Genomic DNA, 16,307 nt, shown 5'->3' with positions numbered 1-16,307 from the left:
AAGGTCCTTGAGGAGCCCACAAAAAAAAATAAATTCTTGCTTTCCTCAGTCTAGTCTTTTATCTCACTCACAGTTCCTTCAGAGGTTCTCAGTATTTGGTATTAAAACAGAGGAAACGCTGAAATTTCAGCATTTAAAGACATTCTGAAAGGACCAAGAAGGTTGTAGACTGCTATAAATGAAGTTCCCTTTCTTTTGTTTTTATTTGAGCTCTGTATAGCAAAATTGCATACCCTGGTATCAGTTCATAGATACAGAAATATCTACATGAAATATTAGTGGTGGCCCTACCATCTCTAGCAGAAAAACTCTTTGCATCCAGCACCATTTGAGCACAAATACACACCAGTACACTAATAAATTGTTCTTTTAACTGCATACTACAGTAATGATTTCTGCCAGCACAGCAGACAGATACAATATCTGATCCATGTGGCTGTACTAGTAGAACCTTGTAGTCTATACATGCCCTGAAGTGACAGGAAACACATCAAGTTCTGAATTATGTGCAATGCAGTATGTGAAGAAGACGGCAAAGCAAAGATAGTGCAAGAAGTAGGAGTATGAAATGTTACCTCATAGCACTCAGTAGCTTTTTCTCCACCATGAAAGGCTTCTTAAAATTTACAGTCCTCAAAGCAGGAGAAGACAATTTTATGGGCAATCTTCTCTGAAGTAGCAGAAAGCTGTTTTCGTAGTGACTTTTGCTGCAGTATTCTTTTTTTCTGCGTGTTGGACATAAGAGGGAATGTTCTCGGGTACCGAAACAGTATGTGAAGAAACTTTCCACCATCTTGATTAAAGACAGATGTGGATGTGTAATCTAAAGTTGCAGTAAAACCCTGTAGTAAGACCCTGAATCTTAGTTAACAAAACAAGTCCCCAAGTTCATTTATGAAGTAGAGAGGAGCAGTTTTAAATTAGCGGGCATATGCTGCACAGTAGGAATGAGCTGTACAGCAGAGTTGAAAGGGAAGGTGGTATATAGTATTGCACTTAGTGTTACAGATTTCATTCTCACAAGCAACAGCTTTTTACATTTTTTTCTTTTCAAATAATTATTCTAAAGGTTTTTTTAAAAAATCAGTGTGTAATAAATGCACAAATTATAGAATCCTAGAATGGTTTGGTTTGGAAGGGACCTTAAAGATCATCTAATTCCAACCCCCCTGCCACGGGCAGGGACACCTTCCACTAGACCAGGTTGCTTAAAGCCCTGTTCAACCTGGCCTTGAACACTAACAGGGAAGGGGTATCCACAGCTTCTCTGGGCAACCTGTTCCAGTGTCTCACCACCTTCACAGGAAGGAATTTCTTCCTTATATCTAATCTAAATCTACCTTCTTTCAGTTTAAAACCATTACCCCTTGTCCTATCACTACACTTCCTGATAAAGAGTCCCTGCCCATCTTTCCTGTAGCCCCCTTTAAGTACTGGAAGGCTGCTAAAGGCCTCCTTGGAGCCTTCTCTTCCCCAGGCTGAACAACCCCAACTCTCTGAGCCTGTCCTCATAGGGCAGGTGCTCCAGCCCCCTGATGATCTTCGTGGCCTCCTCTGGACCCGCTCGAGCAGGTTCATGTCCTTCTTATGTTGGGGGCCCCAGGGATGGACACAGCACTGCAGGTGGGGTCTCATGAGAGTGGAGTAGAGGGGGAGAATCACCTCCCTCAACCTGCTGGTCACACTTCTCTTGATGCAGCCCAGGATACAGTTGGCCTTCTGGGCAATGAGTGCACCTTGCTGTCTCACAGTCAGTTTTCCATCCACTGATACCCCCAAGTCCTTCTCCACAGGGCTGCTCCCAATCCACTCATCATCGCCCAGCCTGTGTTTGTGCTTGGGATTGCCCTGACCCATGTTCAGGACCTTGCACTTCACCTTGTTGAACTTCATGAGGCCCACCTTCTCCTAGGCCCATGTCTCAAGCCTGTCAGGGTCCCTCTGGATGCCATCCCTTCCCTTCAGCGTGTCAACCGCACCACACAGCTTGGTGTTGCTGGTGAACTTACTGAGGGTGCACTCAATGCCACTGTCCATGTTGCCGACAAAGATGTTAAACAGGGCTGGTCCCAGTACCAGCCTCTGAGGAACACCACTTGTCACTGCTCTCCACTTGGACATTGAGCCATTGACCACAACTCTTGAGTGTGACCATCCAGCCAATTCCTTATCCACTGAGTGGTCCATCCATCAAATCCATGTCTCTCCAATTTAGAGACAAAGATGTCATGTGGGACAGTGTCAAATTCTCCTGATTTATGTTTCCTTTCTTGCTTTAATGGTATAATTTGCCTTTCGTTCCTACACAAGGGATTATCAAGGGTGTTGTACTTTTTGAAGTATAAATATTTAAAATCCCAAAGATATTGTGAATGATACTATAATTGTGTTTCTATTTTAGAAGAACTAACATTCTAACACAAGTCTTTAACTAGATCAAACCAGGGTAAACAAACTTGTGTATTTTCAGATTAAAATTGAACTAACACTTGATGCTTTTTCTGAATTTATGTTCTTTGATATTTTAGTTTTGGTCTGCAATACTGAAGAGTTTATTTAAATTTTGAAATAATGACATTTTGGCCATCCTACTCAAATGTGACATTTAACTGTACTTATTTTCAGTTTGCAGAAAAAGCTTGAGCTTGTAAAGACAACACATGCACATCTAGATAAGGTAATTGCCAAAAATACTGCTTCTATCTTTTTGTAACAACAGGGATGTTCAGGGTAATTGCAATCACTGCATGCTAATCATGTTACTTTTTCACATTTCACAGTTAAGGACTAATGTGTTTTAAAATCTTTGGAAAATTACATAGAATACATACAGGAATATGCTTTGTTATAGATAGATTCTAAATGGATATAGTAAGTCTTACTTTCAAAAATACCTTATAGGCTTCCACTGCTCCAGTCACATAATTGATTGATTCACATGGAGAGCATCACTGAAACAGACAAATAGCTCTACTGTTTTTAATATTTGAAGAATCATGTCCTAAATTTGTAGCCAGACTTTATCTTGTAGGTTTGTTGTCCAAATGTTGTCTGTGTATGTAGGTATCAGAGAGGCGTTACTCATGACTTTGCATTCTTTAAAGCTGTAATAAAACTTCAATGAGTAGTTAAAGCATGTGTGGATTTCCATTCTGTGAGTGCTTCCTATTGTTTTCACACAAAATAATAACAGTTTAACTTGTAACAGTGACGTAACTTCTGCCCTACAAACTAGGTATCAATCCTAAATGCTGAAAAAAAGAAACAGTTCTGTTGATGTTAGTTTTAGTATGTCAAATTAGACTCTAAAATGTATTTCTCCGCCCTGATACTCTACCCAATGTGTATTTATATCAGGGCAGAAACTTTTATCTCCCAGTGTGCAACTGCAAATAACATTTCTGTCTTTGTGGCTTTTATTTGAGTGAATACGGTATTTTTTGTGATCAGCATATCTACTTTCTAAGATGAATTTAAGGAAGAAAGGTCTTATCCATCATCCTTACAGAATATAAACAGTTCTATGCTAATTGCTACTTTTAAGCACCTGTCTTATCCATGACGTACAGGTTTTACTAGAAAAGCTCTTTTTTTAATTTTCTTTATTTTTCTCTTTTTTCTTTTTTTTCCCAGTTTGTTTTCCGGATTTTATGATCACAGTATCTCTTTCTGCTTAGATCCTTCTCAAAAGCAGAACAGTCTTAAGTCGGGGAATTACTGAATTTATTGCCAGGCAACAAAACCTTATAATTACTGATTTGAGTTCTGAAAAAAAAAAAAAAGTAAAACAATTACACAAGCACTTAGATGAACACCTCTCTCTCTTTCTCCCTCTTTCTCCTAACTTCCCCTGTTTTTTTCAGTGAGTTACACTTAGTCTATCCACGACCTCTAAGCAAGGCAGCATGTGGCATTGGAAGTTGGGGATGTTTGTGTAATGACTTTCTGTGCCTCATCACTGCTGTGTTCCTTAGGGTTCCTTCCCTGTGTTTCATGCAGTGCCCTTAGTACCCGTGGAGTGCCCCTGCTCTGTGGGTAAACAATGAGCTGCAGTCTCTCAGGGGTGTATGTACCTGCTTTGGCATGACATGGCATGCCTCCTTCAAAGACTCTTCAGTCCCAAGTGGATGAAGGTGACTGTCTCTAACAGGGTGCCATGTGTTTCTCTGCCTGAAGATGTGTGAGATGTTTTTTTTACTGTTGTGTGGTTTCAGAGCTGGCTGGAATGGGTTGTGAGACACACAGGGCAGTTGATGGCGTCCTCCCACACCCCTCAGTACTGTAACTCCTTGCTGCATAAGCCTTGTAAGCTTACACATACTTAAAGAGCCGTATGAACACGTATCAGTTATAGACTCTACCCTTAACATCATCAGAAACACCTAGTATGCATTCCACTCCTTGCCACTGAGTGTTAGACTGTAGGGATTAATGTTGTAGGAGTCAGAATATACATGTTAAAAATAGTTGCATTTAACCTCGATCTCCTGCCAAGGAGATGATGGAGGTTAGTATTATAAGGGTTTGAATTTACATATTTTCATTGTAGACTCCACACTTTGGTGTAGATTAGTAAGGTTATAATTGCTTTGTTCCTGCAAAACACGGAACCAAGACACTCGGCTGTTTAATTTACTCACTGTGTCTTAATATACAAGCAAATATTCAAACAAACAAATAGTACAACCACAGGGTAACACCATGATTGGATATCCACTTGGTTTCTGAGTCCAACAGCTATAGTTTCATCCAGAACCCAAATGCGTGGGTTTGATATTACATGGACACTTCCCCAGTCAGGGAGTAAGATGATGCATCAGACGACTTTGATTTCCCAGAGCTTGCTTCATATCCTATAACCATGTTAACTGAGCTCTGACCTTTCTCCTGAGCTTGTTATTCCTTAGTGTAGATCTTTGAAGGACTTCTTTTCCACTTTCCAAGTCACAGTTTGTAGGGTGGCAGCGTGGAGATTTTTCATCCCCTCCTGACACTTTCACAACTGCAATTTTGTCATGCTTTGCCATGAGGCTGATCTTCACACCTGCCTCTGGCATGTTCACCCCAGTATCATACTCTAGGTCACTCCCTGATCAATAGGATGTCTCACCAGGTTATCAGGTGATACCAGAGGAGCAAATAGTGATTGTGCCTAGCTGTCAGAGCTTTTGGTTTGTGGCCTCAGCCTTTTTAGGTTCCCTTATCCCTTTCTGGTAAACACAGCAGGAGTCAAAGTGACCACAGTCAATTGCCCCTTCTTCCCAGTCCCTCCACGGGGGTCTTGTTTGTGGGATCAGAAGGATAGAGTTCAGCATACTGCTTGTCATTAAACCCCAGAGCTTCCTACTTTTGCAAGTGCCCTCTAGCTTCCCAGCACCACCACAACCACTGGAGAATTGACTTCTGGGGACAGCAGCTACAGATGTCCTGTACTGCTTTAATTACTTCAAGTAAAAGGTCGCAGAGTGGTTGCACTGTGGGGAGCAGTGCTCCCATTTCCCATGGGCTGCCTGATGGGACTCTCTTAATTTTAAACTGGCTTACTGGTTTCATAGTAGGTGTAACACAGCTTTCACACAGCTTTCCCTTTGGCCAGTTCAGCGTTACCAACTGCTAAGTTTTGATACAAGTTTTGTCATTCTTGCTGAGCATTTGCTAGTGCATCTTTTAGCAGACCAGTAGTCTAACAGTGACTGTAACTCTGATGGTGATGAATTTTAAGTGATGCTGATCTTTCTGAGGCTCCATTTGAAGCATATGATAAACTCTGGCATACCCCCACAGCAAAGCAGCACACCTCCCAGTGTTCTACAGGTCGTAGTTGTATCCCTTGTGCAACTCCTGGGCTAATCTTTTTGGGTGCTTCCTTAGGGGACTGTTAAGGCCCCACACCATGTGCATGTGGCCTTGGTGCTGGCACCATCCTGTGTCTTCCCAGTCATCTTCCTGTATTGCTAGGGCTTTCACAGGTCCCTACTTTTTCCAACAGTTTATACGTTGTCTGCACACATCCCCACACATGAAGTGGGTACACCAGCCACACCAGAGTATACAATCACAGATTCCCAGTACCAGAACCAAGGCTCCTTCTGGATTCCCCAAGTCATTGCAGTAATGCATTCCTCTCTTGTGAAACTCCACCTGGAGTACTGCATCTAGCCTTGGGCCCCAGCACAAGAAGGACATGGACCTGTTGGAGCAAGTCCAGAGGAGGCCATGAAGGTGATCAGAGGGCTGGAGCACCTCTCTTGTGAGGACAGGCTGAGAGAGTTGGGGTCATTCAGCCTAGAGAAGAGAAGGCTCTGGGGAGACCTTACTGCAGCCTTCCAGTATACTTAAAGGGGACTTACAATGAAGACAGACTTTTTGCCAGGGCCTGTAGTTTTGTGTAGTAGCATTCTGCTTCTTTTTGCTTCTTAGTGGTTTTGTCACCACCCTGCTCCATGGGTCACCCACAGGCCCCAGTCCATATGCAGGTACCCTGCTTTGTGGATGAGTTGTGACTCACAGTCCTCTCCAGGGTATCCCTGGTTGGGTACGGTTCACCCATGGGCAATAGTCCCCTCAGGAGCTGCAAAAAAAGAAAAACTTGTGTTTTTATTTTACAATCTTAGAAAAGTGTGCTTTCCTTCTAGCAAGTTGCTATGATTAATTTTCAGGTTAAAATATGATGCATACAATGCACATATTTTTCTTTTTGAACTGGAAATCTTGACTTTGAAGTTGCTAGTCTTGAAAACAGCAGAAGGCAATTATAATGTCCTCTTGCCTCTTGGAACTAAAGATTAAATATAAAACCAGTTTCATGCTTAACTACAACTGTGATCAGAATGTTAAGTTCTTAGTTTTTGGTTTAATTAAAATGTGTGTTCATCTTAAATAGGTTCAATTATAGTAATAAAAGTCTGAATACATCCCTAAAATAGAAAAAAAACTCAAGTAGAAACCTTCCTGAATGTTACGAGAGTTATAGTGTGCTTGTATTATTAAGGAAAGTATTGTTGATTTTGTCATGTGGAGCCAATTAGCCAGTAGGAAACAGTGAGAATTCATTGTTACTATCCCTGTTTTCCAAGGTGGTTGTTGAGATAGATAAGGCATAAATGAGAGCAGAACACCACTCTCAGTAGGCTGCAAGTCCTTGTTGGATGATGAAGCATGTTTATTGTCTTCATGTGGAAGGTCAACAGAAGCAATACTGCACTATGCGTGGCACACTGAACTACTTCTTGTTTTGAAGCTGCTCAAAGTGTTAGCTCTTTGTTGTTTTGGTGAGTTTACTCGGTCATTAGATAAACATTTAGGTTTGCTTCTTGTTGCTTTTTCTTTAAGTTAGACTAGTCATCTGAAAGCAGTAATCATTTGAAAGAATTTTAGGTTGTACAGAAAGTAACCCTCTGTATGTTCTTCTATGCCACTGAGAGGTGATAGTGAGAAAAATAAGTTTAAGACACATTATTTCCTTTATTTTTTAATAAATAGTTAATTTTAAACTACACATTTATTTTCACCTTCTGCTTTGATAATAATTTGTTCTGAGCAGTAAGCCAGTGGTTGCTTTGGAGTAAAACATCACTTCAGACATCTTTATTTTAGGAATGTATTCCTACATAGTGTGTTTAGAAAAAGCCTTTCAAAACAGGCAAGTACAGATATGTGAAAAATATGTTCAGTTATTTTTGTCTGATAGAATTGTGATGAAGATCAGTAATGACAAAGATCAGTATGCCAAGAAAATAACATTCTAAACATATTTGAAAGATTGAGCTTACTAGCCTATAAGAATTAAAATTCTTAGGCTTTCTTTGAGAACAAACACCACCTACAGCAAAGAATTATGCAGTAGAAGCCTATGACATTAAACTATTCAAAGTATTGCATATACCTCTTTAATGCACACTGAAACAATCAAAAAGTATGATATAGCAAATTAGAGCAGAACAGAAATGGAGATTTTTTTTTAATTTGACATAGGTATATAGTTGCTGTTTCATGAGGCCAAGTTATAAAGAAGACTTTTTGAAATTAATGAAATGTTTATTCAGTTTGATAATAATAAGTGGGTCTTTTCATTTGCAGGGTATAATTACAGTAACATTTGAAGTTCCAGGAAATATAAAAGAAGAAAACTTAAATCTCTTTGTTCAGGTAAGTAATACAACACTGTCAACTGAAAAATCATTGCGGCTTTTTATAGAAAGTCATCCTATGCCATTCTGTTCATGAAAACATTTTTCCTTTTCATAGAATCTTCTGTGGGAGAAGAATGTGAAAGATAAGACTGGGTGCACCATGGATGTCATAAGACTGAAGGTTAGTCAGAAATTACCAACTTCTTTCTCTATCAGAGGTGCTACTGGATCACTGTGGCAGAGCAGACAAAATGGAGAATAGCAATTTGTTATTGTTCTGTGCAGAGACAGTTTGTTATCTGCTGTCTGGTGGAACAACTCAAAAGGAGATAGCTGACAGAGAAGCAAACATTGTTCCTCTTGTTTTGAATTGACAGGGAAGATGTACAGTCCCAAACATCAGTGGCAGAGTTAATAATCAGGACATAGTTAAATCACTTTTTAATTTTTCATCTCCATTGCTTTGAGGTTTCATCCATCTCACATAAAGGTCTCCTTATCTAGGGATTAGGTACTATAGATTGCTTTCTAATTATAATTGAGTTGAATTTGACATAACATAGCAGTGCAATACTAGTTGTGGTCTACGCTTACAACTTTTTACAGTATTGTCAGGCTGTAGTTTTAAAGATGCAGGCCATGAATATTCATCTTCATGGGCACTTCATATGTTTTTTCAGTTGCATGGTTTTGAGAGGAGTGTAAGTGATAATTTAGGATATATTTTCCTTATACCAAGCAGCCAAGTAAATCATTAAAAAATGAGAATCAAGTCTCTCATTTGGTAGGCTGTAAGAAATACAAGAAAATATGCTCTGGTTTGTTTTCTGAGAACTCTTGTGCATCATGGATAGTGACATAACTATTTTAATTTCATTGGAAGAAAGGTTGTGTTCTTGAGAATATCCTTGTCTTCCCCCTTCTTGACCAATAGAAGAAAATAGCAACTGATGCATCTTAAGCTGTCTGAAGACAGTACTGCTATGCTGAAGTACATTTTTGTTATATTAAGCATAGGAATCAAAGTAATTCTTTAGGAGATCTGAGTCCTGTGATAAACTGTGTGCTGGCCCTCAGTCACAAATACACCAAAGCAAATGAACCCCAGGTAATTATAGGATGAGTTCCAAAGTTTGTTGCTTTTATATCTTACCTGCAGCCATAATCCTTTTGGCAGTAATAATCATAGAATACCAAGTAATATGTCAAATGCAGACCTTTTTCATTAAATATTTTTCACTCTTTTTCTTTTCTGTAGGAAAGTATAAGACATGCTTTACAGAATGTGTTCTACTAAAATATTTTATAAAGGTTTACATGAATTGGTGAAAACTCTTTTAATACAAATTTTGGTATGTGGGTTAATGGGCTTACTCTGACAGTAATCCTTTCTAATTCTGTTGTTAGTCATTTTACTTCACAAACGTTTGGTCATTCTCCAATATTCAAAGATTCTGTTTCAGAATAGTGAATATACTGAGCCTGAGAGCTTAATAAGAATAATCTGAAGTTAAACGTTTTTGCTCATTTTACGTTATCTTTGCTGGCAATCAATCTTTCATGGACTCATATGTCGTACACCATATATATATTCAAAGTGGCATAGTAGCTGATGACATTTTGTTTTTGTTTGAACATGCTAGATGCTGACCAAATGAGGAACAGAAGGTAGAATATGGCAAAGTGTAGTTACTAGTCTTTAACAAAATAAGGAGATGTGAGAATGGATGTTAGAAGTAGAAGTGATCATACTGCATGTTTATTTTGACTAACTGGTTTATAGTTGCCAGAACTATTTTTCCCTGCTTGGCCTCATTTCAGACTTTTTCCCCCTCTTACATACTTCATTTTAAAAAGTTTGTTTATATATCCTAACAGTTATTTTTCTGGTAAGGGACTGGTATCTATTCAAGGCAAATCTCATCAGGTGATAGTCCAAGGTGTCCATGAGCTCTATGATCTGGAAGAGACTGCAGTAGCCTGGAAAGAAGATGAAAAGAGAACAAATAGACTGGTCCTAATAGGTAAGAGGAAATTACATATCTCCTTGTTTGACTTTAAGAAGCTGTTCTTTCAGCAGGCAATCCTGTGACTTGTCCAGTGAGAAGCAACCAGCCTAAACTGGCCAGAGTAACAGTGAGTATGTTCAGCATAACCTTCAGTCAAATGTTTATCCATCAAGACCTCCTGCAATTTTATATTCCAGTTGAGAGGAATCCACACTATCTTATTTAGTGACTTCAAAATAAAATAAAATATTAAGTATTCATAAATTATGTTGGTATATATAATTTTATTTTTAAAATCCATGATTATAAATATTGTGATGGCAGTAGTCTGAATGTTTGATCAAATATTCAGTAACTGTAGGGAAGGTGATTATAGCCATAAAAATGTATAAAATCTGTTTTGTTTCTGAAAAGCTTGTAATGCTGAGATTGTACATTTCTGCTTACTTGTCAGTCTCTGCTTTGCAAAGTGTATTTATGACCAAAACCCCCCCAATTTTTCTTCCTTTCCCTTACTTGTGCAGCTTGAAGTCTGGTTTTGCCTGTAAAATATAAAGTTGTCTTGTTACCTGCAGCTTAATTTTAATACTGCTGTTTTCACTTGTTGGTATAATAATCATTTTCTTTGCTGAGAAGACTGGCAGGTTGCTACTTGCACACATTTTATGTAATACACTGTAAAATATAGTTAGCTAATTTATTTCTCTTTACAGGCAGGAACCTGGATAAGGAGACCATCAAAGAAGTATTCATAGCAACTGTGAGGGAGAAACAAGGAAATAGTTGACATGAAACTACAAAAAAGATGAAATGTATATGCTTAACTCTGTAAGCTTTTTATGACAGAAAAGACTGAAAGAAATGCAGTATAGTAGTTTCTTTTTCATCTTGCAGTTTACACAACAATTAAACTATAGAATCATACTATCACATAATGGTTTGGTTTGGAAGGGACCTTAAAGATCATCTAGTTCCAACCCCCCTGCCATGGGCAGGGACACCTTCCACTAGACCAGGTTGCTTAAAGCCCTGTTCAACCTGGCCTTGAACACTAACAGGGAAGGGGTATCCACAGCTTCTCTGGGCAACCTGTTCCAGTGTCTCACCACCTTCACAGGAAGGAATTTCTTCCTTATATCTAATCTAAATCTACCTTCTTTCAGTTTAAAACCATTACCCCTTGTCCTGTCACTACACTTCCTGATAAAGAGTCCCTGCCCATCTTTCCTGTAGCCCCCTTTAAGTACTGGAAGGCTGCTAAAGGCCTCCTTGGAGCCTTCTCTTCCCCAGGCTGAACAACCCCAACTCTCTGAGCCTGTCCTCATAGGGCAGGTGCTCCAGCCCCCTGATGATCTTCGTGGCCTCCTCTGGACCCGCTCGAGCAGGTTCATGTCCTTCTTATGTTGGGGGCCCCAGGGATGGACACAGCACTGCAGGTGGGGTCTCATGAGAGTGGAGTAGAGGGGGAGAATCACCTCCCTCAACCTGCTGGTCACACTTCTCTTGATGCAGCCCAGGATACAGTTGGCCTTCTGGGCAATGAGTGCACCTTGCTGTCTCACAGTCAGTTTTCCATCCACTGATACCCCCAAGTCCTTCTCCACAGGGCTGCTCCCAATCCACTCATCATCGCCCAGCCTGTGTTTGTGCTTGGGATTGCCCTGACCCATGTTCAGGACCTTGCACTTCACCTTGTTGAACTTCATGAGGCCCACCTTCTCCTAGGCCCATGTCTCAAGCCTGTCAGGGTCCCTCTGGATGCCATCCCTTCCCTTCAGCGTGTCAACCGCACCACACAGCTTGGTGTTGCTGGTGAACTTGCTGAGGGTGCACTCAATGCCACTGTCTGTGTTGCTGACAAAGATGTTAAACAGAGCTGGTCCCAGTACCAGCCTCTGAGGAACACCACTTGTCACTGCTCTCCACTTGGACATTGAGCCATTGACCACAACTCTGAGTGTGACCATCCAGCAATTCATATCCACTGAGTGGTCCATCCATCAAATCCATGTCTCTCCAATTTAGAGACAGAGATGTCATGTGGGACAGCGTCAAATGCTTCACACAAGTTCAGGTAGATGATGTCAGTTGCTCTTCCCTTATTCACCAAACACTGTAACCCTGTCGGAGAAGGTCACCCAATTTGTCAGGCATGATTTGCCCTTACTGAAGCAATGTTGGCTGTCACCAATCACCTCCTTATTCCCCATGTACCCTAGCATGTTTTCTAGGAGGATCTGCTCCATGATCTTGCCAGGCATAGAGGTGAGACTGACTGGCCTGTAGTTCCCTTGGCCTTCCTTTTTCCCCTTTTTAAAAATGGGGGTTTTGTTTCCACTTTTCCAGTCAGAGGGAACTTGCCAGACTGCCACAGCTTCTCAGAGATGATGGATAGTGGCTTAGCTACTTCATCCACCCATTCCCTCAGGATCTGTGAATGCATCTCATCAGGTGCCATGGACTTGTGCACCTTCAGGTTCTTTATATGGTCTTGAACCTGATCTCCTACAGAGGGCGGTTCTTCATTCTCCCAGTCTCTGCCTTCTGTGTCTCGGGTGGTGTGACTGGAGCCCTTGCTAGTGAAGACTGAGGAAAAAAAGTTGTTGGGTACCTCAGCCTTCTCCGTGTCACGGGCAACCAAGTCTCCTGTTTGCTTCTGGAAAGGGCCCACATTTTCCCTCATCTTCCTTTTATCACTGATATACCTATAGAAGCTTTTTTTGTTGCCCTTTACATCCCTGGCCAGATTTAATTCTGTCAGGGTTTTCGCCTTTCTAACCTGATCCCTGACAGCTACAGTCTCTGTATTTGTTCCAGGCTATCTGTCTTTGCTTCCACCCTCTGTAGTCTTCTTATGTTTGAGCTTGTCCAGGAGCTCCTTTTTATCTATGCAGGCCTCCTGGTGTTTTTACCTGACTTCCTCTTTGTCAGGATACATCACTCCTGAGCTGGGAGGAGATGATCCTTGGATATTAACCAGCTTTCTTGGGCCCCTCTTCCCTCCAGGACTTTATCCTGCTCTCCTGAAGTCCAGGGTCGTGAGCTTGCTGTGCACTCTCCTTGCTGCCCTAAGGATCATGAACTCCACCATTTGATGGTCACTGCAGCCAAGGCTGTCCTTGAGCTTCACATTCCCCACCAGCCCCTCCTTGTTGGTGAGAACAAGGTCCAGCATAGCACCTCTCCTCATTGGCTCCTCTATGACTTGGAGAAGGAAGTTATCATCAATGCATTCCAGGAACCTCCTGGATTGCTTATGCCCTGTTGTGCTGTCCCTGCAACAGATATTGGTGTGGTTGAAGTCCCCCGTGAGGACCAGGGCTTGTGAATGTGAGGCTGCTCCTATCTGAGGGCCTCATCTGCACAGTCTTCCTGGTTGGGTGGCCTGTAGCAGACCCCCACTATAACATCTGTCCCTGACCTCCCTTTAATCCTGACCCACAATCTCAGTCGGCTCCTCATCCATCCCCAGACAGGGCTCCATGCACTCCAGCTGGTCACTGACATAGAGGGTGACATCCCCTCCTCATCTCCCCTGCCTGTCCTTAAGGAGCCTGTATCCTTCCATTCCAACACTCCAGTCATAGGAGCCATCCCAACATGTCCCCATGATGCCAGTAAGATCATAGTCCTGCAGGTGTGCACACGTCGCTCCTCTTGTTTATTCCCCATGCTATGTGAATTTCCACAGAGACATTTAAGTTGGGCCCCCTGTTAAGCTGGCTTACTGGCTGGAATTCCTTTGTGCTGCTCTCCAGGTGCTCTCCTGCTGACCTGTGATCCCTTTCCAGCATCTAGGCATCTATTGCTGGCACTAGTATCAAGCTGGTAGGAGTTGAGGCTTCCCTCCCCCGGCAACTTTAGTTGAAACTCTGAAGTCCCCCTAAGAATCTGAGCTGACCTACTGCTTAAAGATTAGCTCTTATGGTCTAGAATCAAACACAATTCCATCATTTTGGATTTGCCTTGTTATGTTAGTAACATCATGCACCTGTGCAGAAATGCAGATAGGCAAAAGACTGTTGTTTATACTGTACATAAAATATTACAGTAAAAACATGGTAAACGTGTTTGAAGGCTAGTGCTTTCTCCAGCTAACTCTCTTTTACTACTAAAAATGAAGCAACAGCGATTATTGACAGTGATGTAATCACAGTAAAAAGTATTTAGTGTTTATTATTAAACTGTCTTCCATCTCTTCACTTGTTTTGTGATTTCTGAATGTATACATCCATCCCAGGTGCCACTAAACCAGTTGTATAAATGAAACTAAAAATACATATATAGCAGAGGCTGAAGACCCCATGGAATATATACTATCTGCGTAATAGCTATGAATGCAGTGTTCAGTCACATGGCCAAAGTGTTGAAAGCTGACCTCATAGATCTAGGCCATGACCCTGCCAGTTCAGGATCTGAGGGATCAGAGGAAGTACATTTTCACTGTATTGTCTAGGATGCCCTGCGTGATTTGTTTTGTGGTCCTCTGACACTGCTTTTGGGTGCTGTTTTGAAATCTTAGTTTGAAGCTTTCATCTCTGTGCTCATTACTTTTACATTTAGAGTTGAACTTCTTGCCCTGTACCTTCTCTGTAGTCGTTCACCACTTAGGTTTAGAGGGATATGTTGGCTACAGCTGGGTGAATGTGAAATGGGTGAATGCAAGAAGGTAAGGTGCAATTAAAAATGTTTCAAAACATAATTCTAGGACATGCATTAGATATTCTGAAGAATGGACTCTTCACTACAGTGCTACATGGATGCTTGCTGATATGTCGGGATAAGTAGAAATTTGTTTTCAGTACTAGCGGTGTGTTACTTGTCATGTACCTAACATTTGCTTTATGATAAAAGGTGCATCAAACTGGGGAAAAAAAAAAAAAGAAAGAAATGAGGCCATTCCCTTAGCAGCAGTCTTAACAAATTCCTTTTTTGCTTCTACTAAAATAAATGAGTTTGGAGTTTGTTTCCAAAGAGCTGAGGAAGGAGACATTGTTAATCTTTCACTGCCAGGAGCTGGTGTCTTGTTTGATTAATATGTGAAGTCATGTGTCCAATAAGGTAGAGCTCTTCAGTCTCCCAGTAGATACATCAGCAGACACTACTTCATTCCTCACATTGTAAGTAGTTTTAGATAGCTTGAAGAAATTTCCAGAATTTTAACTATTTCTGTAAACTATAGCAAGGTAAAAAGAAAGAACAATTTCCTTATAATGTTGCTTCCTGTTTAGCGCAGCATTGGTGGCATTTGAGGGAGATGGGTATATTGTTGAGTGACATTGTGATGGTTTCCCTTAGCGATTGCATCTCTTAATTTTGAAAACTCGGTACATATTCTTACATGGATACATGTTTTGGATTGCATAAATGACACTTTTTCCTTTAGAAAAATTAGTCAAATGATTGCCATCAGTGGATTATGGACTGAGTTGTAAACATCATGTAAACGCAAAATTATGGTTAATACATTTGTATTTGTTGCTGTTTATGCTTCCATTGATCATAAAGTGATCAAATACTTCTATCTTATAAATACCACATGTAATTGAAGAAATCTGTCATCTTTAGAAACATTAATCTGATGTTCCCAACTGATCATTCATTTTCCATTTGAAAAAAAAGTTTGGAGATTTAATCAGAGGAGCTTCAACCATGAGTCATAAAAGGAACAAACCATGGATGGCTTACACACTTACTGTCATATTTTAGATGTTTATTTTTTATATTTGCTCACCAACCACCTACTCCAATATTCCCATGATGACTGTCAGTATACTGGGGATTTTTTCTTGCTGTTATGTGGCATCTCTGCAGCTGGAAAACTTCTGTATAGCTCATCTTGCTATTGTTCTTACTCTGTAGGACTTTCCCTGCACTGCTCACAGTGGTAGCATCAGAGAAGCTTTAGTCAGTGTGCACAGCTTTGTCTCTCCTTGTCTCCTGTAACCTGCCTGCATATTTCCAGGGAGCCCTTGGGATGGAGAGCAAGCAGCTCCCAGGCAGGGTGAGAATATGCACCTCTCCATCCTTGCTGGCTGACAGCATGCCCTCTCTGCCTTGTCCTCCTCTCTTCTGTTCACACATAATGACACTGGTAGCACAGCCAAGGGTGAGCTCTTTATCCTCTTCTCCCAAGAAGACTGCTGTTTTCATTTATTTTATATTT

The 16,307-nt window shown here is 40.9% G+C and overlaps 1 protein-coding gene across 6 annotated transcripts in view; it reads left to right on the top strand.

Moving 5' to 3' along the window:
- Window positions 1-14,343, top strand: part of LOC141938154 (zinc-regulated GTPase metalloprotein activator 1A-like) — a 32,834-nt gene extending 18,491 nt beyond the window's left edge. For 4 of the 6 annotated variants that reach the window (XM_074856721.1, XM_074856719.1, XM_074856717.1 and 1 more), the window contains 5 exons: window positions 2,626-2,677; window positions 8,080-8,148; window positions 8,248-8,313; window positions 10,027-10,156; window positions 10,855-14,343. In XM_074856721.1, coding sequence (XP_074712822.1) covers window positions 2,626-2,677; window positions 8,080-8,148; window positions 8,248-8,313; window positions 10,027-10,156; window positions 10,855-10,928 — 391 coding nt within the window. In that variant the 3' untranslated portion in view covers window positions 10,929-14,343. Of the gene's footprint in view, window positions 1-2,625; window positions 2,678-8,079; window positions 8,149-8,247; window positions 8,314-10,026; window positions 10,157-10,209; window positions 10,269-10,854 lie in introns of all 6 variants that reach the window. The other 2 variants (XM_074856720.1, XM_074856718.1) reach the window with 2 other exon arrangements.
- Window positions 14,344-16,307: the final 1,964 nt, after the last annotated feature.

This window comes from Strix uralensis, chromosome Z, assembly GCF_047716275.1.
Source record: "Strix uralensis isolate ZFMK-TIS-50842 chromosome Z, bStrUra1, whole genome shotgun sequence".
In the NCBI taxonomy this organism is placed as follows: domain Eukaryota; kingdom Metazoa; phylum Chordata; class Aves; order Strigiformes; family Strigidae; genus Strix; species Strix uralensis.
Note: the sequence above shows the minus strand (reverse complement) of the source record. Positions and strands in the feature narration are given on the sequence as shown.